Below are 25,184 nucleotides of genomic sequence, written 5' to 3'. Positions count from 1 at the left end.
TAGAGGCTGTTTATCATCAGACATTTTCATTCTTCCTTCAYGCTCTCTGCTTCAAGCTCTCAGATATTTTATTCAAGTTCTCTCTTCCTTAAAACATTCCACAGTTTTAAAGAAGGCATTTTGCAAGTTTCACAATAGGACCTGCAAAAAAATAGCAGGCTTCTCATCAGGAATACTTACCTGAAAAAAGAACATCTTTCCATATTCAAGGAAACAAGAATACAGCACAACCAYGTTATTTGACATCTGTTCTTAACTTAAGAACTCCTTTTATTAGTGTAGCTTTCATGATTGCATAGTTTGCAAAAGAAAATTATAACAATTAAATGCAGTCTCCTCACTTTGACACTCATCATTCTATTCTAAATCACTGATACGCCCAGTGATGTAAATATGAGCCACACTCAAACCATACTGACAAGGTCCTTTTCAATGGTATGTTTGAAGTCTAACAAAAGGGTCTGGTAAATTTAAACTCCATTGCCAAAGGAAGCCACAGTTATTAAGCATTTGTGATTGATAAGAGTCCATACAACCTAGATTAAAAAAAAAAAGTGGGGGAGAAGGTTTGAAAACAAAGATCTGAGTGACAAAGAATCTGATCAGCTCCAACTGCCTATTACAAGTTAATTTAAGTATTTTAAATGCTAGAAGTTTCAGCTACATGAAACATTATCAGTTTTATTTCAGTTTGTGCTTTTCAAAAGTATTTGGCTCCTCAAGACACAAGTTTCAAATTACCAGGAGACCATCTGATTCAAGATGCATCAAGCTGTCAGCCCAAGCAGAATCCCAAGAGGGAAGGAAGGGTATGAAGATACTGGAATTAGACTGACTTTTGGTTATCACTGACAACATTAACCAAATGCCTTCTGCACTGGTTCAGTCCCATGAYGTTAGGTGGCTCAACAGCTTTGATGCAGCATTAAAAGTCACAGCTGTCACATATGACAGTCGGTCACATTTGCACATGCTTACCCACAACTCCAAAAAGAAAAGGGACACCACCTCCTAGCAACAACCCTCTGGTAATTCAAACTTGTTAAAAACCCAGCTTGCAACTCTGGTACATCTAGAACATGTCAAACAAGATGTGAGCCACCAAAGTTGCCTCGACAGCAGTGCATGCTCCAAGGGAAGTGAAGCAAGAGGAAAAAATGCTGTTGCTGGAATGCATATTCCATTACTTCATCAAGCCCAGAGAGGCAAGCTGCAGTCTGGCACTTCATGTTCTGTAACTGCCCATAAAGTGACACTGTTTACTGAAGCAAACTATAAAACAAATGGGCTACTATGTCCATCTCCTTTATTTGTGGCTCTGCATTATAATGATTACAGGTCGACTTTCATGAACTGTACAAGCAATAAAAGGCGGCCAACTATGCTTTACATCATTGTTTCACACAAAGCAAATACAGAAATATCCAATTGCCTAATTTTCTATTTAAAAAAATTTCTATAGGCACAAAGCAGAAGAATGTTGTTAAAGAGAGTCAAGGGGAGAGGTATGCATAAATAAAGAAGTACTTCTTACATCAAAAATGTCCCAAGAATCACAAAGTCTGCAGAAGCTTGGTTAATCAAATACTGCAGTACTGATTTCATCAGTATAAAAGTGAAAGAGCTTTAGTTCTGTAATAAAAATTCAATTTATTTTATTTTATTTTGGAGGGAGGAAAAGGTGGAAGGAAGGTTTAAGAGAAGGAAGGGCAAACTTTAAAACAGCAGCCAGTATTAGGAAGGGCAGTGGGAGAGGTGAACAGGCACATTGGAACCATGGGAACATGTAAATTGACCACTGTCAAACCAGTGTAAATTTCTTGGTTTCTCATGGAAAACATTTTATCCACATATTTTCCTCTTAAACATAAATCCAACACTGTCTTCAATATATGACTTTGTTGGTGACTTCTAGAACAGGAATAGGGAGTTTATTCCTGCCTTCCTGTTGCTGTAAAGAGTTACCTAGATGATTTCAAACACTTTCTTCAGCTCTACAATAAGCTGCCAGTCAGACTTCTGCATTTCATCTCTGAACCAGTCCTTCAGAGCATCAATGGACTGACGACTGATCTGTAATACACAGGACAATGCCATCAGAAACATACACATTTACTAATCAACGTAGTTTGATTGCTGCAAGCAGTTAATCTAAATAAAGGGCAATGGTCTGCACATCAGGAAAGCTAGTCCTAATCACAGTTTTACTGCTGCTCTGCTGCATAACCCGTCTCACCCACTTCTGTTCATTTGTCCTCACATCCTTTGCGTGGTCTGCAATGACTGCAGAAGCCCAGAGCCTCTTGCTCCTTGCRTGGTGATGCGAGCGCCTGTGACTGGAGGGGAGCTCCGTTCCCCCCGGTGCCCAGCATCACCGCCACCCCCTTGCAGCACTGCCCCACATCCTCGACCTCTAACCGAACAGCAGCTATGCTCCCCCCCTCCTTCCCAAGGCATGTGGATACCTGCMCTTAGTGGAAAAAACAGGTCTTAAAGCAGCTTTATTTACCACCTAGTAATAACATGAAGAGCTACAGCTGTGCCTGACAGCAGAAAACTGAGAAAAGGGTCACATCTAGTCTGAATTCTGTGTTCCAGAATCTAAGCAACTATCTAACACACAAATTTCAAACTAGGCAAATACGATCATGCTGTAATGCCATGGGGGATTGCTACAATGCTTTGAGCACTAACTACATATAAAGGCAAGCAACTAGCTAATTTGCCATTTACTCTCTCAGGTGCAGTAATTTGCACAGTATTTTTAGCTGCAGTACTTCATTGCTTTGGTTCTTTTAAGTAGCACTACTGCAAATTTCAAAATAAGTTTATGGAGAGCCTCAGCTGAAAAATGCCACACATGAAGAAAAAGCTTCTGTCAGAGTAACTAACATTTGTAATTACCTAGGCTTCACCCAACATTTCCACTGCAAGCAAACAAGTTACCACTAAGCCATAAGCCTTGYGCAAAAACTTAGATTGCTTTTACCTTGCTGACGAGGATATCGGTTGCTTCAAAGTGTCGTCCATACATTTTAGGTGATTCACCAGGAATAGGTTCTATTTTTACACATACTTCTTGGCCTTTTTTTGCAACATCCACTGGCTTATGGTTTATTTCAATACTTGTGACTATTCCAATTTCAACAAACTGTAATACAATGAAAAAGCTGTAATACACATAAGCAAAACCTGTGTGCACACTCTTTAAGTTCCTGTTTATATACAGGAATTTGTTCATCTGAAGTAATGTACTGTCAGAGCAGAAAGCAGCACAGCAACACATACTGCAAGGTAAGCACATCATACTAAAAAGGGCAGAAATACCAACTTACTGTAGTTCATCTAGGACATCAATTTGTTACATTTTAAAATGCCAGGAGTTGACYGCACCTGGTATCAGCTGCAAGAGTGGCAATTTTGCTCATTACGTTGCATCCTACAGAAACTGCAGCAGGGGAAGGGAGGGAGGGATATTGACCAACACCCCCATCCTCCAGCCAGGCTTCTTGGTACTGCACTGCAGAATTCATGAGGCTTTGCCTCTGCTAGAGGCCACAACTGTATTCCAGCAGAGAAAACTATTTAAGATGGCTAATCCCTGGGAAAGGGACTTGACTTGAGACCAAATCTCATCTCCTGTACGCTGGAGAAACACACACAAATGCCTCGTGGTGTAGCATTCCAGCAGCTACAAGAATAGCCACAGGGAAGAGGCTCGTACTTACATTTTTGCTAGGTACGCACATGGGAGTCCCCTGCTTCACCTGACCTGCTTCCACAACTACGCCCATCACTATTGGGTCACGGGAGTTGAAAATAAACTGAGGGAGTATTTTCATCTTGCAAGGAAATACTGCTATATGCCTAGGAGATGACAAAAAAGGCATTTTGAAATAGATACTGGAACAACGCACATAGTATTAACAGTTCCACCTTCTCACGCATCTTGGGCATTTATTCTAGTAGTGTCACTTGGGGAGAAATCATGAAGGAAAACACTTTACAGTCTAGTTAATTCTAGGTGATACTTGATCTTCAAGAACTATAGGGAATAATAATCAAGCATGGCTGGCATGAAATTTACTTTGAGCAGCTTAGGCAGCCAACTAAGACTAAAAAAAAAATCAAAAGGAACAGTAATTAAAGTATGATTATATTCTCAGAATAGCATGACAATGAAAGTATTATTGCCACAACTCATCTCAGTGACTCTAAAAAGCCAAGATTTCTCTCTCCTTTCTTTTAATCTTAGCTACACAAACTCAGTTTGGGATCAGGAAAAAGAACTTGTCCAAGGACCAATGATGTGGGTTCCATAAATTAAGTTTTGGATCCCTGTAAGTTCTTGATGATAGCATATCGCATTATTGCACTCAGGATTAAGCCCTGTACACTGGCAGTATGCAAATATGGAACAGTAGAACCTAAATACTTGCAGTTTTGTTTTCCAACCCTGCAAGACTAACCCATGTGTCCAAACTAGGACAAGAAACTATGTATACAGAGCAAATCTTAGTAAGAATGCTCCATATTATATGATAGTTTAAACCAAACATTGTAGTTTTTCACAGCTCATATCCTAGTAAATGTAACCCCAGATAGCAACAATTAGAGTGGGACTAAACAATTCCTGTCAGTTACCAATTTGTCCTATCCCCTTCCCCCTTTCCTTGCTCCCCATCAGAACTGCATGCTAAATAAAAATACAGAAACAAGTTAAAATGCAATTTCATTCAGCAATGAAATAATTAAGAGGTAATTTGGGAAGCACTCAAACGAGGATGGCTTGTACTTACTTGAACTCCTCTTGTTTCTGTTTTTTATAGTCTTGTCTGTATTTTGTGAAGGCATCAAATAAATGATAAATTATTTCAGCGCTAAAAATCCGAACTCCTAAGCTATCAGCCATTTCCTGTGCATCACGCTCAATCCTTACATCAAATGCCAGAATTACTGCATATCTGCACATAAAAAGTCAAACAGTTTATTAGACCATAAAACTAGAGCTAAGAAGGCAGTCTACTATTCATTTATCAATACAGCAAAGTTACTTACTGAGGGTCATGCTCCAGCATAACTGATGCTTTCATAACATCTTTTTTATGGACAGGACCTATGTTAATTCCTGCATACTGTTGAAGAGGAAAGTCATACAAATCAGTCACTAATTCGGAGTTAAAAAGAAACAGCTATAAGCTAGAGTAAGAACATCATCATTAGATACCGAATAAATTACTTACTGGCACTTCTGATGTTTTAAGAAATTCAAGTAAAGCTTCTAAAGAGCCTAAAGTAGAAGCCTGGACATAAACACCTTTCTCTTCCAACTTGATTGCATTCAGTGTTTGCTTCAGTTCGTGTATTAGTTCATCCTTTAGAAAGGAAAGCAAATTTTAGTTCTATTGCTATTATGCTACAGCAAAGTACAAAATCGTTCTGTTCAAAAGCTGTTGAGACAGAAGTGATAGCCATGCTGATAAATACCAACCAACAGAATTGCATTATAGTTCTCATGTAGCCCTCTGATATACTGCTTGTTTCTGTCACTAGAAAAACCTCTATTGAGCCAAAACTACCGGAGGATTTTGCAAGGTGATCACATAACACAAAGCAGATGCCCAYCTTGACATTAGTAACACTCCTCTGCAGACTACAAATTGCTCTCTCCAACACAGTAAGTTTTTACCAGTGAGGCTGACTGAACACCAACAAAACACTGTGTGTGGCAGTATCTTTGGTTGCCTGACTGAAGCACAACAATAAGTGCAGAGACTCCCAAAATTGTCAGCTGCAGAGGATTCTGAAAGCCTTTTGTGCTGCAAAGCCTGCGTACAAAACGAGAGGTACCGGAGCAACAAGGCCACCTTGCTGCTTTCAGAGAAGTTAAAAATCCATTTCAGCTGATGCCTCTTAAGAGCCTAAACACTCAGTCTCGTCTTTTCTGACAGATGAATCAATGTTCCCCTCGACTCTACACGCTCAAATGCCTGCTGCTAGTGTTATCTCCCCATATATACACACATGCACCCAGGCAAAGCCTGTACTTGGGGGACTTCAAAGATTAATCTTCCTTTAGAGAAAAACGCAAGTAGACAGTTCAATGCTACATGCTTAAAAGTGAACTAACACTGATCCAATAGTGTTCATAATGACAAGTGTTTTTTTTCTTTTTAAATTAATATTTTGACCTTGCAAAACAGGAACAACTCGTCTGAATTTTGGTTTTAGACAGCTGCATTCTTTCTTATGTCACTCAGATAGCCTAAGTCACACAAGAAACGTCACAGGTAGAGTCCTAGTTTTTCCAGTTCTGATATTTGAAGAACTCCACTAACATATTGGCCTAAAATGATTTCATTAAAATACAGTCACTACAAACAGCAAATCAATAATTAACATATATTCAAATTGCACTCTCCACAAGCAGACCCACTCCAATAAGATGTCAGGAATAGGCTAAGAATCAAGATACCAGAAGTGTCACCACACTAACATTTCATATGGAAACAAAGCTACAGCATGTTATTTTAATAGTTTTCAAAACTGAAATAAGCAAAAATCATTTGCATACCGAACGCTCACTGTTTGAATGAACTTTATCACTCTCAGTTTGCGCGTCTTACTTCAGTATTAGCCATCCCCATAGATCTGACTGCAGCTCTATACACTAAGGAACACCTCACCTTGAGGACTGGGACTTCATCCTCTTTATAAGCTACAAGTAACGGCAAACCAGCCAATGTTTTTTCCAAATCYTTCCCAAGAATCTTCACACCTTGAGCAGCCACCACTTCTTTGTGCTTTTCATACTGGTTCTGAAAAGAAGAAAACACACTAGCTAAGCACTCATGCAGTACTGAGTAGTTAAACTTGCCCCCAGCAAGCAAGGCAGACAGCTTGACGGTGAAGCCCAGCAGCTCCCATCTGCCTTCAGTGATTTCCTCTGCTTGTCATTTCCGAAGATGCRTGTTTCGGCCTGCGTGCTCACCTCCTCTCCCCTCATAGAGGGGGCAGGCAAGTGACRTGCTGCAAAACTGATGAGACAGACAAAAAAAGGACATACTAAAAAATAGCAAGCAGTGACATRAACAGCTGCTCACTAAAGCACAAAATTTTGCCCCACACAAAGAGGCTRACAGCTTACGTAAAGAAGTCACTACTGAGACTCAAGCGACAGCCCGAGGCTCTGTGCAGGAAGAGCTGCCTCCTCCCCCTGCCCGAGGCCTTCCATCGGACTTTCTCAGGTACCTTCCCGACATAGCTGCATCTGCAGCTCCCCAGGCACTCTACAGATTTCCCTCCCCAGCCTGGGGAAACTTCAAAGGTCCCTCAAGGCCCTCTACAGCATCACAAAAGCCAGGTATTTTTGAAGACCTTCAAATCAATGTTTAAATGGTTCGCCATTTGTTTGGGTTTTTTTTTTCCCCTCTTGTTTTGCAGAATGTCTCATCCTTTCCTTGAAACTGCAAGGCAGCTGCCTTCCTCCATAAAGATTACACATTCCTGTAAGCCTCTTTTCTCAAGCCTTCTGCAAAAGTCTGTCTTACTTCAGGGATGACAGGCTGAACTGAAACATACCTTCAATCCTCTGCTTCAAAAACCCAGCTCCCCTGGATCACTTGCCTAATTTAAGGTTCTCCAATTGAGCATCTTTCCTGCCAGTGCTGGATGCTTACACCCCATCTCCCAAAGTACAGAAACTCATCTAAAGACACTGTTGACGGGAACAACAACATAACAGACTGCAGATTAAGTCCCACAAAAGAGCTCAGTGCTTTTTGCTATTAAAAAAAAAAAAACAAACACACTTACAGATTACAGTGACTTTCAAGTTAAAATGTTCTGTTACACTCCTAAATGGAAATTTAGGATGAGTATCTACCTTCCACACATGCCTGAATCCCTTAAAATAGGCACATATTAATCCTCACTGCAGCAGAATTCCTTGTTCCTTTTCTTTGACACTACTATAATAGACAGACCAATAAATACATGCACAGGCAGGCACACACATACAAAAAAAAAAACTCTAGATATATACTGTATCCCCTTTTAACTCATCTGTAGATACTGCTACTACATCTGCAGTCTGCTACATTTTCAGTTTTATTAAAACATGATTTTTCTGGTTCTAAATTTCCAGCTTCCATACCTTAACTCGCAGCTCCTTCATAGGAGGAGGTAACAGAAGACCTCTGATCTGAGTTACTATAGGACCTTCTACTCCAGGAACAATAATGGTGTCTCCTTCTTTCAAGCGCCCATTAATCAAAATAACATCTATGGTTGTGCCCATACCAGGCAGTGCTTTAACCTGCATGAAAGGGAAAAGAAGTTACTCCCTTAACCACTTTCAACATACCTCTTTAACCAAGAAGCAAAGGGGAGGGAAAAATTTCTAAATGGATTTCAAAGAACAGCTGCTGAATTACCTCCATTACTTGAGCTCTCAGCTCTTGACACTCAGCCAGTCTCTTGGTCAGCATAGTTTGCGTTAGTTCAACAAGAAGAGCTATCAGACTTCCCATGCCATCCCCTGTGTGAGCAGAGGTAGGTACAAGAGAAACAAAAGTGCGGGGATCCTTATTCTCATAAAACAAGGCAGCATTCAAGCCCTAGAATCAAGATCAATAGTTCCAGGGGGAATAAAAAAAAGTATTAATAATAATGTTCAGTCCCAGCCAATTACAATTGCATTTTTTTTTAATTCCAATTTAAAAAAGCCACTGTTACCAACAACATGCTACAGAACATGCAGCCTCAACCCACACTTGAAACCAGTATGGGATAACTCTACAAAGTAATTATTATTATATTCAACTTCTGGACAGCACTGTATGTCACCAACAGAAGTTCCCAGAATTGATGCAATTCATGTCCTGCCAGTGTCCAAGGGAACAAGAGAGATGAGTTCCTCTCAGGCAATTCCCCAAAAGAGGGGAAGAATAGCGACATAAAACTTGATCTGCTATTTGTGATTCCATTGACCATGCACAGCAGTTAGCTGTTACTTTTCCCCAAACCAGCACTCCATGGACAGAGCAGTTGAAAAAGAACAGCRTTTAACAACAAAAGAAAGTTTGGCTTATGAAAAATAAACACTGATTGTGTTAGAAAAGATGCTGCAGTTTTCTTAATATTAGAAACCTGTTTCACAAAACAACCTACAAGTTACTTTCGTTAACGCTTTTGTTAACAAAACAAGCTTGAAAATTCCAGCTTACCTGTTTTGCAAATTCCACTATGATAGCTTTTGCACGTTCTTCAAATTCGTCTTTTGTATTCTTCTTCTGCTTCTTCAAAGTGACAGCTACGTCTGTATCTGGACTTTTTTTCCAATCATACAACCTATCAATCTTGAAAATACAATATTAACATTATGTCATCTTACATACTTTTTGAAGGGCCTCTTTAGGCTTATACCACTCATTTGGGAAAATACTTAACCAGCCAGAACCAGCTGCACTTTTACTCCAGTAGTCAAATTAAGTGTCTTATGTGGTTTAACTGCAGTATTTTCCTGTCTCCATATTTACCTAAYATTGGGCAATATTTCACGAGCAATATGACTTCAGGTTTTAAAAACTCRATCTGTATTGATCTAGGTTCATATGCAAACAGCTTGTGTACATTAATTACATGAAGTTTAAGATAAAACAAATTCAGAAAAAAAAAGATTCATGCATAATTCCATACACACAGAGATGAGATTTTGGGTGGATGGTGTTTCCTGAAAAGAGACAGCACTATTTTTAAAGATCTTATAAAGGTGACAATCTGGAACCTTGCGTATACTGCTGCAGAGAAAGGAATGCAAAGGGGTTGTTCAGAACACTCGACTGCACGCTGTAGAAGATCACCAAATAAGTTTTCAAAGCAGATCAAACTTGGTCCAAGAGACTATGTATGTTTAATCTAAATTCCTTGTTAGCAAATTTCCACAACATTCACAGGCTTCACCATACTGCAATATACACATATCTAAACTAACACATTAGTTAGACATCACAACTCTGTGCACATTACGATCATACTACTTTCCAAGCCTCGTATAATACAAGCTTAGATTTGCTGGACAGCTCAGGACTATATATTTAGAAAAYGGATGAAGACCTAGACATGTGACAAAACTGTAACGTGAAAAGCAAAAGCTTTTGGCTATTTAATCTYGGGGTCACTGTAAGCCTTTACAGTTCTTTATCCAATAGCTTTTTAAAAGTAGRTATCTTCGGTAACAAGATAACAGTTTTCTCAGTTCCAATGCCTTTGGTCTTAATACTTATTTTTGAAAGTGAGCTGCAGKTTTTACTACTACATGTGAATAGTGTTATAAGTTGTCTGTCAGCATATCAGATAACATCCAGAGTCATTGGACAAAGTTTCCTTAATACAATTCACGTAAGTCATGGAAAAAAAATAGCTGTCACTACAATTTCTCATGCATAAACACTGACAAGGCTGAAAAATAACTAGCTCTACCATCTAATACTGCAGAACCTAAAATATATGTCACAGTAATATAGTTTTTAATATTGAGCACTGGAACTAAGCCTAAAAGCCAGCCTATCTTCAACCTACAAATCAACAAGTATCATTAACTAAAGTAGATACTTTAAGTGAAGTTTGTCTTTCAGCTTTATAAAAAGAGAACACATCTCCACACAAACCCATCTAAGTAGCTCTAAGAAAAAAAAAAGATAAAGCTTACAGACATGAACCATACACTCAGGTCATAAGATAAAAAAATATCAGCAAGAACTCATGGAAAATCCACTAGATTGTCCTGCAAAACTCCATAAAGCCATATATTTATTGAGTAGAGGTGTCAAAAAAGCAACAAAAGGAATCTAAGAACCACTGCTTCAAACAACACAGACAATGTGAAACAAAGTTTTCAAATGCCGAACATACTATTACAGATGTCTCAAAAGCTATCTTACCTTGTTGAGAGCTACTATAAAGGGGCATTTCTTAGATTTCAACAGATTTATTGATTCAATTGTCTGAGGCTCCAAACCATGCATGATGTCAACTACAAGAATAGCAATATCACAAAGAGAGCTTCCTCTATTTCTTAAATTGCTGTGGCATTAAGAGAAAAAAAAATGTCATGTAGCAACAGAACATTAAGAAAAAACAAATAGTGTTAAACTTGTATTGACCAACAAAAAATAAAAACTGATCAAGCAGTTACTTGTCACACAAAAATAGAGCTACATACCAATTAAATACCCCCCCCTCCAAAAAAAAATCACACTAAGTTTAAACTCCATTTAACAGTATACATTTGAGTATTTGTAGGCAAAAATAAGAGGACACTACTATTCTCCAAATAGATTGGGGGAAAAAAAAAGAAAAAACTAAGATGCATTCTGATTTGTTCTGAGTAAGAATAAGATTTCACTGAAATACAGCAGTATCAAATCTGAATAAGAGAGACTATTATTCAGTACTACGTAAACACTTCAAGATCAGACATCTGTGGTACATCACAAAAGCTAGCTAGAAGATGAAGAGCATCAGTGAGAAGATGCCAAGAAACTGATGGCACATTAACAGGTGTCCTAGAACTTGGCATTTCAATACTTTTAGAGGCTTATGTTCAAGAATGTGACAGCAAAGCCACCTTAACATCTTTGTTTGGGTATTCTACCAGAACACTACCTCAGTACATACACATACATACTACGGTTGAYTTAGTGGCTTGTTTGCATGTCATTAATGTTTGTAGACAGTATATGAACACTGCTAGGAAGCAGTTGATTTTTGCTATTGATAACTTGTAGCCTTACGAACTCCATTATCTTAACCACAGCTCTGAACCGGAGGCTAAGATAGAAGCTTTAATTCTTTTAAACCAGTACTTATGTCATCTGAGATTCTCACCTTTTTCTCTTCCAGCTAGCTTTCTGCTTCTGTCTTTTCTTTCACACTAACTATTCAGAAATAAATTTACTTTTGCATGCTTTTTCAAATACTCATGGCTCAACTGGCATGAAGACAGAAAAGTTACAGGCCAGCAGTTAATCAGATACAAAAAGCACCTGCAAAGCAAGCAAATCCACTTACTCCTCTACTTTTTTATTATTATTAAGCAAGAAGAAACAGTGGATTAGGGAAAGACTTAGTACTTTGTTAAAATACACACAGGCCATGATTTAACCATCATTTCTGAAGAGAACAATATTGTAAAAAGTGAACTTTACCTGAAAGACTCATGTCCTGGAGTGTCAATTATCAGCATTCCTGGAATTTTTATGTTCTCTCTGTCAAACTAACATTTCCAAATATTAACCATCTTGAAAAGATTACACAAGGAAAAAAAATAACCTTGAGAGCTCAGAGCCTCAGTAACACCCGCTTCAAAAATCTAGACACATTTTAAGCAGGGCTGGCACCTTCTATTAGCCAAATCAGTCAAAGCTCATTTCAATACAAAATACAAAACACTAATATGATTCAGCACATCCCCTGGACATCAGGTAGCCATATGCTTAGCTAAGAGGATTTGTWAGACAAGGCAGCCTACAGAAAAAACAGTTCAGGCTAGCGAGATTGTTGTAGCTGTCTTGCACATTTACTCCCCTCCACTGACCATGCAGTTTTAAGAAACTGAGTAAAATCTTAACAAATGCACTACAGAATTGAGAAGCAGTTTTCTGTTCGGGTTTTAAAAGAGCTGTTGCTGCAACCTCATCATTATACTCAGTAACAGCCAATGTTCTATGCAAATTTTCCTCATTAAACACTTCCTCAGCAGTTGACTGACTAGTTTTGTAATTATGAAATTCTTAAGTTACAAGTAATATTCCTGTCCCTTGAAAACAACYGTCACTGCTGTTTTTTGGTCAGCTGTTGTTAAGTAGGTACAGAAGGAGAACCTCCCCTTTAGACAGGAGAGGAAAAAAAAGATAGAAGAAAAAAAGCACGCACCCACAAGTTAACTGCAATATTGGAGATAAGGAAAAGGTGGCATCTACTCTTGCCAGCAAATCTTACAAGGCCTAAATAGTAACTAGTTTATATCTTTTTTAAAAAAAATAATATTAGAAGTGCTATAACTTACATTTTTCACCATCTTAGTTTGCTCATTAATAGCTTCAAGGGGAACATTAGTTGCACCAATCTGCTGAGTGATACCACCAGCTTCACTGTCCTGTACATGAGTATGGCGGAGCTGAAGACGACACAGCATAAAGAGCAGAACTCAGAAGACAATAGGAATATTTGTGTGTAAGACTATTTATACTCATGTCAGAGGACACTATTGTCAAGAAAAATTGCATAAGCATGGACAAAAAAAGATGCAAGGAGACTACTACATTCTGCATCTTACCTTATCTAAAATCTTGGTCTTCCCTGTGTCTACATGCCCCAGGACACAGATAACTGGTGCTCTGAGCTTTTCAGTGTTCACATTCTTGCTGTTTTCAGCTCGCCGCTTCTAGTAAAATAGATTTAAAACTGGTAAGTATAAACCAAAGAAAAGCCTCACCTCTTGACCTGTTACATATGCAGAACAGAGTTAATTTGGGGACTTAAATTTTCAAGGTAATTTAAGCAAAGGTAATTRGCAAATCAATAAGAAATCCTCATAGTAGCAGCTGAAATGTGGACTTCTTTATTACAATCTAGTAGGCTAAGTTGTTACATCCACTAACATATAGTTTTAATGGTTCATTCTGAAGCAGCATCTTTGGTCAGAAAAGAGAAAGTCAACAACTACAAAAAGAAATCGAACAATTCAGAAATGTATTTTTAAAATTAAAACATCTATAAGGGTACAACTTTGAGGAAATGACACTGAAGTACACATTCTTTGCAGTCAAGTCCTCTAAAGTGAAATATTTAACCCYTTTTTCTCTCTGATTCTGAAATAAGGAAAGAGACCATCTTCTGGACTTGTCTAAAAGGTAGACATGACATAGACAACATTTTGACAAATATGGTTAAAAGGCCTTTCTTTGAACTGAAGATTGAAAGTGTTTCTTATACAATGCAAGAGAGTCCCCCAAATAAAGCCCATTTTTAATACCTCAATTCTCCGTTTAGCTTTGTCATAGGCACGCTCTTCTTTAGTGCGGTCATCATCAGAGTCATACTCTGAATCAGAGCTAATCTCCTTGCTAGGCTTTTTCTCCATGGATTGTTTTCCAATAGGTTGGGAATCTGCCTCTCTCTCATCTGAAGTCTTTTCATCTTCATCATCACTCGCTTCACTTTCTCCATCTTCAGATTCTTCGCTCTCCTCCTCCTCTTCTTCCTCCTCATCTTCCTCATCCTCCTCATCCTCATCCTCCTCATTTTGTTCTTTGACTTCAATGTGGACAGGTTTGCTCTCTAGCAAAAAAAATAGAATAAAAATAAAAACAACACACACTAAAGTAAAAATCTCTATCCAATTCAGACTTGTCAGGAGTGCGTAACAAAACAAAAAACCTACGAGAATCCACGATATGAGAATGAGGAAGAAGATCGGCTCCCTCTGAAGAATTACTACGCAAGGTAATTTTTCAACTTTCTACATCAAGTTCTTCATGTACAGATTCTAAACACTTAAGTCGGCAGCTCTAGACAAGCAGAGCAAGTTTGCGGAAGGGAGGGAATAAAGATATGATTGGTCATTTTCAAATTCTGAGAGAAATAAAATGATGTCCTTTAAAACATGATGCACTTCATTAAGGAATGAATTCACTAACACACTTCAGCACAGAAGCAACACWCCAAATTTAACACAGTTATGACCTGAAATTCACTGAATCCATAAAGCACATTTAAACACAAAAAGTAAGAATCCAAACTTCTTGATTTTTCAGATCTTTAAAGTTCCATTTTAAGGTTTTCTTGAACAGTTTAAAGACTTATATCTTCCAGAAGAATTATAATTAATCAAAAAGCAATTTTCTTTCTTTGAAGTCTTCCTATTTCTTGTACTTGTGAAATCACAGAAACAACTTACTGAATACTCCTCAAAGCCATGCATTGTTCCTTACAGAGGTGCTAGCAGGCATGCTGCTCTTAGCTATCTTTCCTTGCTACAGTGGAAGTCTGTCAGCTTAGTAATACACTAAGTCTAATCCTCAGAAGGTTCTTTTGCTAGATTGCGTTGACAGATCATTCAAATCTGATCAGCCAGTGGGATGTGTAGGATGCAACATTCTCCTCAGGACAGTGGCAACAGACCAAAACAGACTTGAGATAAGCAGTCCTTACTAGTCAAGGTAAAACAATCCAGCAACACAGAAACACCCATCTGTGCCAAAATATAATTCAGACTGTTCAACATATACATATATAAAATACCAAACTTGAGAGCACAGGTGCTAAAAGCATGGGGCTGAGTAAACTTCCAAATTGGTTTCTGATCTTAAGAAATTATGAAGATAGATCACCGAAGGACTAAATACAGTAACCGACTCCCCTTCAGAAAGATTAACAGCAGCACTGCTTCCTTCATCTCTGGAARAACGTATCTGAGAAGTTATCGTGCTTGCTGAGCTCTAACTCTTCTGGATGTGTTGCTGTCAGCTAGAGACAGAATATGGGCTTTGGCATGCCCAGTACAGCTATTATGCTCAGGACATGAATGTTCTGGTAATTTCTCCCTTTCTTCCTCCCTCCCTTCTAAAAGTAAGGGACAAGATAGCTAGAGTTTACTATAACACATGCATACTACCCTTCACACTGTCTCAGTCCCTTGCTTATTTGGAAGCTTCTCTCATAGGTATTCTAGAAGTTGAAAAATTTGTTACTGTTAAGGCTTGAAAATAGTTATTGGAGAAATGCAGTACATGGTAAAAGGTTTCCCTAAGCTTCTAGAGGTGGTTTAAGCACCCCTAGAGGAGTCTTTCGCTCCTGTAAAACAAATTTTATATAAATATATGTGTGTGTGTGTGTGTGTGTGTGTGTGTGTGTTATATACACACACACAGATTACTTATTTTAGGTGATAAGTACACGTATGAACACTTCAGAAGAGTCCTAAGGAGTCCTCTTGATAAGAATTTGAACAGTTTCTGAAAGCTTTGCCTTTAAGGAGGCAAGGTGCTTACACCCATTTCCAATCACCCTCGCTTCATCATTCATGTAACTGAGCAAAGGAGAATAACATTATTTTCTCCAGAAAACAAACAAACAAAAAAAATTAGTCCAAAAGAAAGCTGTTGATCAGAAAAAGCATCCATGTGCCCACCTTTCTCTCCATCTTCATCACTAACCATAGCTTCCCAGTCATCCAAACCTGCATCTTCTGTTTCTTCTTCTTCCTCCTTTTCTTCTGAAGCTGAGAAATTCAAAACAAAAATTAAATAAAAAGAGCAGCCCAGCAAAGTTTTTAGATGCTCCTTCCTTTGACATACCCACTGTTGCAACTTTTAATTTTGCTTCTACCATAGTTCTACAAATTATCTCCAACTTCCTAAATAAAAAGATTCTTGACAGATAAGCAGGAAAAAGTAGTCAATCTTCACTAATGATGTATACTTAAAAGATAATCCTCACGTCTCTCCAAGAAGTTTTATAGCTCTAGCACCATTGCCTAACAAAACTTTTTTGGAAGACATAGCTAAACTACCATAAATCCAGTTCCTGTCTGCATATCTTATAAGCAGATACTTAATAAATAGCATAAATCCCTACCAAAACCATGTGCCTTGAAAGGAGCTGCCCAGTTTACCATTTGTTACGCATGACTAGCTGTTAAAAAGGTTGCTTACAGTATTAATTTTATTTAGTAGGAGAACAGTGAAATATCTTTAAAGTGTGCTGTTTTAAGACTGCAGGTGCCTTAACAAAAATTATACAACACCGTGAATTCCAGAAGCATTAATATTCATTCCCTCAGAAACGCAGCCAAACATCCAAAGACACCGCAGTTCTTCAGAGACAAATGGAAAAAGTAAACTTTCATTAAAAAAATAAACATTTTAATAGACATTAAAAAAATATATGTGATGCAGCAGAACGAACGGTCATAAAACTTCAGCTATTTGAAACCAACAGAAGTAGTAAATACCAGATTACTAGAACATTAACTGTGAACTAGAGTTCTGTCAGWGAACCCTCCTCCTTCATGGCAATGGAGCTGCTCCTTCAAGAGAGAAATCAAGCTAGAATTGGCATACATATTCAGCATATTTTCACAAAGCTGGAAGCTTTGTCAGTACTTAACTAGCTTAATAAAGGTAAAAATTGAAACTGAGTCTCCTGGCTGAGGCAGAAGTCCAGTAGGATGCTATTTTGCCAACACAAGTACTATGTATAGACAATAATGAGAACAAGTGTCACATATCAGGCTGAAAAGTCTTAGTTCCAYAAGCCAATCAATATCCACTGCATTCAGCACTTGTGAAAACAAAACACTTAGAATCAGGAACACAATCACTGTTAAGACTGCAGTATCAATATCAGAAGGCGGCAGGGGGAACATGCTGCCTCTAACAGCTGACAAAATAGACTTTTAGAAACAAATGAAGTGAAGGCGGTCGATCGTAAGACACTGAATGGCTGCCTGAGCTAATTGAGAACTAGAGCACACCCAGAACATGGGACCTTCACATTCTCAAGCTTCATGCCTTTTTATTCCATGCAATTCAGCAACTACCTTGACAAAGGATGGCCACTCAGCCCCCACTCAACTCAACATGACAGAGTGTCCAAAAAATAAAAATAAAAAAAGCTTGCCATACCTACCACCTCAACAGCCTTATTACAAATTTAACACCACTGCTACTGACCTGGTTCTACTGGAAGAGGAGTCTCTTCTTTWACTGGTGTTTCTAGTTCTATAGCATCTTCAGCTGGGGAATTTATCTCCACAGTTTCTGAAATTGCAAGAAAGTAAATAAACTGCTACATTCTCTCAAAGTTCAAGCCAACCTAGTTATAAATTAAGTATTAACCTATATATCTATTTCTAAGTAGTACTGTTAGGAGAAAACTAACCAAACACAGTTAAACTGCTTGGAAGGCCAAATATGTCTCGAAAAAACATCACATTTTAAATAGATGTAGTGGATAATCAGCCAGTTAATGGCTAAAAGAATTACCTTACTTTTGAACACAAGATTCTGGGATTTCTTTAACAACCAAACAAAAAAATATTGATTCAAGTAATTATTTTTTAAATAAACAAAGTCTTGGAAAAAAAGCCACAATATCACAACAAAAAAAACAATGAAGCACAAGAGTCTAAAGATTCTGGTACATTCAATCCATTCAACCTATGCCTAATTAGTATGATAAAAATGAARTTTGAATTTTCAGTTTTAAGTTAAGTTTTAGCTTAAGTTTTGGGTTTTTTTAATTAAAATGTTCCTTGTGGTCCTGAAAGCTGAACACTATCTTTACGCACAAGAACACAAGCAAAACACCTCTCTCTAACTTAAATACTAAAACTGGCATCAATCCCCTTYTATTCTGGGGTGTCATCTTAGACTTAATAGCAAGTCATCATTATTTACGCTTTGTTGCCTTTATTCTACATTCACACAATATTTATTCTAAGCACAAAACATCTAACCTCACATTCTTAATACTGTTACATTCTATGCAACACTTACAAAGTCTAAAGACAAACAAATTCTAAAGACAAAACAGATTAGGAAAAAAATACTGGTCAAGCATATTGTAAAACAAAGGATTAAATAAGCAGTCTTCAAAACATCTGTGATCTTAATACATTAGCACTGACATGATGGGGATAGGGAGACAAAGGAACTCACAGGCACCTTGACACGCAATTAGTTTAGGATTAGTTGATTCATACTACAAACATTTCCTGAACTGTGACTAATTTGTTAAGTATCACCATATGCAAACCACACCTTCTTTATTTTCCTGCTGCTGTTGTTTCTTTTTCTTTTTATCTTCATATATTGGCCTTTTCTTTGGCACAGAGTCTTTGGATGGCACTTCAACACCTGCAAAAATTAGCAAAAAAGGTGATTACTTACTAAACATGAGGTTTGGTTTACACAAGACATTTTCCACACTTGCAAGGTGAAATAGTAGAAAGAATGGAAAGTTGATCCAATGCATTTTCTAGGTGACAAAAACCTGAGTCCAGTTTTCAAAAGTTACAAAACTTGAACTATTTAACATCACTCAAATTCTCTGAATGCTCTCATATAAAGCAGCCCTGTCCTATTACTAAATGGAAAAAAAGTCAGACCACAGAACTGAAGGTTTGAAAGTTTCCATCACATATTTAAACGCGCTTTCATGAACACCTCCCTTGCTCAAGTTTACCAAGCATATGTCAATTGAAAATCCTCTGCACTGAATTCATTTTAAGATAGTCTGCCAATTGTCCTAATTTCAGACAATTTGGAGCAGGTAAGATACATCTCTTAAAAGTTTAGTTAGTAGATAGCATTTTGCCTTTTGCTATAAAGGCTTTATTTTTAAGACTAAACAGATTTATTTTAGGTACTAAAATAATGACAGTTTGAAGTCACCACCTTCATTTTCACCTCACTTCCTTGCAGTACCACTGCAATACTGGAAGGGATTCAATTAAAAACAGAAGTTTGATGCAACAACAAATTCCTCATTTAATTATTCCAGTACTTTCTAACACACTTGAAATTCCTTTGGGTAGTTTAATTTACTGAGATTTTTGACAGAAATTGAATTGTGGCAGCACAGAAATAGGATTCTGAACTGCAACAGCAATTGCAGAGAAATAAGAGCCTTCGTACAGGTCTTTCGAGAGTTCCAAACATTGTACTAGCTACAGAAAGTCATTCTTTTTCCCAATCCTCCTTCAGCAAAATGAGATACTGGTTCTCTCCAAATATAAAAATAAGGATATTCAACCTCTGAAATTCACTTTTTCACTTARCCATGTGGACAAGTCACCAGAAACTAATTAGGACATGGGCTTACATTGTATCAGRTACAGGGCAGTATGCGCATACACTCACTTCACTGCAAGGAAAAAGCAGGTATTTCACTGAAAAGCATGATTGCTTCTGTACTCTTTTACCAAAGCAAATGCAAGATAGGCAGTTCCTATAGACTAGCGAGGCAAAACAATGATCTTAAGTGACCAAACGAATCAATCCAAGAGGATCCAGATCACTGGCCTTCCCAGGTCTGCCATCCAGCCCATCTGCTTTTGTTGGCCTTTGGGACTGAGCAGTCAAAAGACTGCTATAACTAATATCTTAAAACTGTAAGCAGACTGTATTAACAAGTTAGATACCTAAAATATAAAATATACAAACATTTAGAGCTGCTAACAAAGGCCACTCTGCCTTCCTTGACAGATTTACATATGGAATTACTCAGTATTTGCCCTCCTATCGCCAGARAACAAAATACAAATGTGAAGAACAGTAAGGGGTATGAAATACTATTTTCATTACTACTTACCCTGAGCTTGGAGGAGCTTAAGAGTAGCCTCCGCTCTGGCTCTGGCTTCTCGTTGGGCTTTTGTTAAAAGCTTTCCCTCCTTCTTCAAACGCTCTTTCCTCTCTTTTTCTTTCTGTTTCTTCCTTTCTTTCCTCTCTTGTTCTAGTCTTTCCTGGAAAAGGGTTACCAAATAAACCATGTATAGATTTTAAAGTGTGCTTTACAGAATCAAAAGTTGGCAGAAGTATATATGCTATTGACAAGAAACATATCAAGTAAAAATCTGGCAATCAAGCCAACAGGGTAGAGGTTAAGATTACCGCCTCCCTCATTCTATCCTCAGAAAAATATAAGGTACCTCCTCCTTGCGCTTAGCTTCTAGTTCCTCCAGTCGTCTTATACGTTCTTCTTCCTCTCTTTTTGCCCTTTCTTCCTCCTCTTTCATTTTAGCCAAGGCTTCTTGCATAGCTTTAACTGTGGCTTTACTAGGACCTTTTTTCTTCTCTTTTTCTTTTTCTTCTTTCTCACCTTTCTTTTTCTTCTTGTCTTTTTTCTTTTTGTCCCCCTCATTGTCATCAGCTGCAGATGAAAAAGGTATACATTCAAAGAAGCCAGAAATTTTAGAGACTCCAAACACAGTTGAAGTACTACACAAGACTCCAAATATAGGAAACTGACTAATATATAAGCACTTCAGAATACAAAAAAAAGAAAAAGAAAAAAAGGAAAAAAAAAAAGAAAAAGTCCCTTAAATTACAAAGACAGGGTCTGAAGTGCTCAGGTAACAGGTGTCTAGGAATAACTGGAAAGTGAAAAAACGTGTTTGGATTACAGACCTAGAAGTGTATATTGTAATCAGAATTCACCATCTGGCTTTTTCTCCCATGTACCTGAACAAACTACAAGCCAAGAAAAAGGGCCACATGCTAGCCAATGTAGAAAGGCAGAAAAGGTTACCAAATGTCTAGTGTTTCTGACTTAAAAGAAAACAGCAAGTTATCTTCATCACCTGCTAACTCTCTGGCTTCCTTATTTAAAAAATTTGTTTAAATTAAGTGTATTGGAAACTTTGTTACCAACCTTCTGTTGCTGCAAGAGCCTCTCCCTTTTCCACAGGGGCAGGGGCTTCAGATGAAGCCTTCTCTTCAGCTTTCTTCGGAGCTTCCTTCAGCTTTGCTGGTTCTTTACCAGCTTCTAGTTCTTCTTTCTCTTTCTGCTTCCTTAGTTTGGCTTTTTCCTCCTCACGTTTCTTCCTTTCACGCTCCTTTTTTTCTGCCTTTTTCTGGGCCATTGTTTTTACTTTGAATGAAGGCTCCTCTTCTTCATCTCCACTTTCAGCAGCAGCAGGGGTAGGCTTTGGTTTGGGGGTTTTCTTTTGTCCTTTTCTAGGTTGGGAGACCTCATCTGATTCATCACCACTCTCTCCTGTAGACACTGCCCCTACACGTTCTTTGCTTTTTTTAATATTAGCTTCATCATCTTCTGAGAGGTCCTGCTTTTTATTTGACTTCTGAGTTTTCCTTTTGTTTTTCCTAAGCAGCATTTCACTATCATCATCATCACTGCCAGAAAGCATTTCTTGTTTTGCTTTCCGAGTTTTTTTAGATTTTGTATCTTTATCTTCCCCTTCCTCACTGTCATAGTCATTTTCAAGACCCTTTTTATTCTTTCCTTTACGTTTTTTGTCCTGTTTTGATAAGCTGATTTCTTCACTGTCATTTTCAGCCTGGTAATAAACAATGTATTATCAGTCATGAAGAATGATACRCTGTGCATTCTGAGACATAGCATTCAGATTTCAATCTTCTCTTACTGAGAGAAGACAAAGTTTGAAACGCAATAGACTACACTTCTACTTCTATACTACAAGGTCCACAATTAAAATTTATTATGCTTAGTTTTGGATGATCATCTACATGTAGACATGACTTCCGTTAAAATCTTTCATAGGTGATATTTAGTACAAAAGCACGGTCAAGTCTGATTAAAAATAATATACAAATTTAAGTTTCACTTAGGACTCCCAATGATACTGCAGCATGAGAACTTTTCTGGGACAGTTGTGAATGGTATTCCAACTATTTCTTACTAAATAGCCCACCTCCCTCATATTGGTCACCTTTCCTGTAGAAGGTTCCCTGTCAGCTTTCCCTCCTTGAGTCTCTAGAGACAGTTCTTCCAGCTCCTTCAGGATGTCATCTTCACTAAAATAAGAAGGAAGTTAAGGATTTTAGTAACTGAGTTTATGTATAACAGAATAAAATAAGACAGATGACAAATATTTACTCAAAATCCTGTTTCTTCTTATCTTTTTTCTTTTTGCCTTTAGATTTCTGAGGCTCTTGCTCCTTTGCAGCTCCCGCACCTTCTATCTCAGCAGCAAGGGCATCGATATCAATATCATCTTTTGCACTAAAATGCAAAAGAGAAAGCAGAGTTATCAAGAGTTCAAGTTAGTTAAGTCACTAAAAAGTAGAAAGTAGAAGCCATCTACATAAAACAAAGAAAAACTTCAATCTAAGATCAACCGGAGAACGTGAGCAATGCAGGGGCAGGAGAGTTGTTTAACAAATCATTATGCACTGATATCTTAGTCCCCCCAGTACACCGAAAATAATTCACACTTTAGGGTTTTATGTCTCCAAGAAAACATTCAGCTCTTGCAGTACTAACTTATAAATTTTAGATGGGAGATTTGATTAAACTTTTTGGAAGAATATCATTACAACTTCAATATTTTCAGTTAGTACCTCTGGAAAACAAATTCTTTAGTCATCCATACCATAGRAAACACCACTGATTGAAAAAGTAACCTCCTCCCCCAACTAAAAGTGTAAAAGTGAAGCACAAGCAGAAAAAGTGTTGGAATTCAGTAGCCAAATTCTATTAAAAAGCATTTATATGCTCCTTTAAGCACTCTTTTGCATGAAACAGTTACTGTATTTCGATGAATCTTGTATCTTGYAGGTAAGTGAAAGATAAGTGGAAGCTCTTCACAGTTTCCAACTCCTGATAACAGTTGCCCATGTTCTGCCACCACACTGAAAAGTTTCATCCCTATCTGTCAGGAAAAGAAGTAGTCAGACAGGAGAGAGCACAGTACACCTCTTTCCACAGACTCTAAAAACAGATCACGAGAAACACTAACAAATTGGCAATCATCTTCATCACTTCCTTAGTGTCCCTTCTCCTAGGCCTAAACAAACTTGCATGAAGTTTCACTAGGCACTTGATAGAATGAGATCTAATGAGAAGAGAAACACATCAAGTTTTTCTTTAAAGTTTGTTTCRTTTCTCAGTATGATTTCTTATCTGTGAAAGTTGCTCTTTTGGGCCCTTTATCAATGGTTGTAGTTCAGCATTTTTAAAATGCATTTCCTTTACTTGTACCCACAGGACTGAGCAAAGTGTTACATCCAGAACAGGTTTTTCCATGCTACTGCACTCCCAGTGCAACTGTAAGAAAGGAGACTTACCTATTCCTTGCTGCACACTTAACCTTCCAGGCTTACATGCAACTTGCTGCTATTAAATCAATAAATATCAGCATGCTACTTGYACCATAACTTGCAGTTTCCAATTTTCACCAATACACTATCAGTATCTCGCCTAACTCCTTCTTAGACATGCAGGTGGAATATAGTTCTTCATTACACAATTTCAGTCTAYATCACCACCACCCAATCATGACAGCAGAAAAAAAGTTGACCCACCAAATATTTGAAGTTATACTTAGAAAACAAGGGAAACATTTTTTCCCTAAATCCAAAATCTGCACAATACCAACAAATTTTTCAGTTACTAGAGCTTCAGCCTTGCTAATTTACAAATCCAAAAGTGATCAAAAATGCAGCATTTTATTCATTTTCAGAATCTTGAAAGGAAGTCCAAGTTTCATTTCCCTTGGCAGAAGCTGAGGGCTCAGAGAATCATTTTTAAAACCTCAAGTGAATGCTGACATTCACAAATCCATTTTATGCCAAAAACCGGGCACAAGCAAGTCAGATAGTAACTGTGACAACAGCATAAGTATTGTTTAAAATACAAAGCATCAATCTTGATCTTAAGATTTTAAATTTTCGTTCATACAGATCAATCAACAAGCAAGAATAAAAAGCAACACAATTAGCACCTCACTGTACAGCATCTGTACTAGAGATAGTTATCTTTAGTTAAAAGAAAAAAACAAAAAAACCCTTGTGTGTCTTAAATATACCTAGTGGTACTGGCTATACGCTGATATGATAAATAATACATGTCTCAGTGTAACTCTCATATATCATTAATGCAAGATTGTTAAACCACTCCCCCTCTCCATCAAGAAAAAAAAGGGGGGCAACTTCCTTGACCATTTGCACCTTTTAAAGATTGAGTTAGCACGTCAACAATTCAAGAGCCATTTCAAAAAARTAGTTGAATTGCTCGTGTACTAGGGGTAGCACAAACAATTGCAATATAAGCCTCAATTATCCCTACATCTAGAGGTAAAGCCCTAATATCAGGCTGAGTACATTACATGTATGGCTACGCATAGGCCCTCGCATTTCATTCTGTATTAGCTACAGCATACCAGTTTCTTAAGCACACTTGCTTACTTCCTTCTACTCAAGGAGCTAACAGTGGAGCCAAAACCAAGCTTGATAGTTTGAAAAGAGCAAAATGTATGCTCCACAATTATTATTACTGACACTGATATATTGCTCCCACTACTGCAGGATCTTAACCATACTGTTAAATAGATGTTCAAGAGGCAAACCTTTAAACAGTTCCTATTTCAGATGCATACTCAAGGCTAACATCTTTTCACATTGTAACTTTACAGAAAG

General features: G+C 37.7%; 1 protein-coding gene across 1 annotated transcript; it reads right to left on the bottom strand.

Moving 5' to 3' along the window:
• Window positions 1-235: 235 nt before the first annotated feature.
• On the bottom strand, window positions 236-23,400 carry EIF5B (eukaryotic translation initiation factor 5B). Its single transcript, XM_085321447.1, has 24 exons — window positions 23,297-23,400; window positions 22,645-22,770; window positions 22,478-22,562; window positions 21,439-22,084; window positions 20,717-20,937; window positions 20,380-20,530; window positions 18,828-18,923; window positions 17,739-17,825; window positions 16,196-16,285; window positions 14,039-14,343; window positions 13,340-13,447; window positions 13,070-13,180; window positions 12,210-12,277; window positions 10,944-11,085; window positions 9,228-9,359; window positions 8,436-8,618; window positions 8,156-8,317; window positions 6,687-6,818; window positions 5,244-5,375; window positions 5,059-5,135; window positions 4,800-4,964; window positions 3,729-3,867; window positions 2,990-3,151; window positions 236-2,073 (listed from the first exon to the last, which is right to left on the bottom strand). Exons 1-24 carry the CDS (start codon window positions 23,383-23,385, stop codon window positions 1,966-1,968), a joined length of 3,717 nt encoding a protein of 1,238 aa, XP_085177573.1. The 5' UTR covers window positions 23,386-23,400; the 3' UTR covers window positions 236-1,965.
• Between the last annotated feature and the right edge of the window lie 1,784 nt (window positions 23,401-25,184).

Source organism: Rhea americana, unplaced genomic scaffold (assembly GCF_003343005.1).
Source record: "Rhea americana isolate MKP2758 unplaced genomic scaffold, rheAme1 scaffold_7, whole genome shotgun sequence".
Lineage (NCBI taxonomy): Eukaryota > Metazoa > Chordata > Aves > Rheiformes > Rheidae > Rhea > Rhea americana.
Note: the sequence above shows the minus strand (reverse complement) of the source record. Positions and strands in the feature narration are given on the sequence as shown.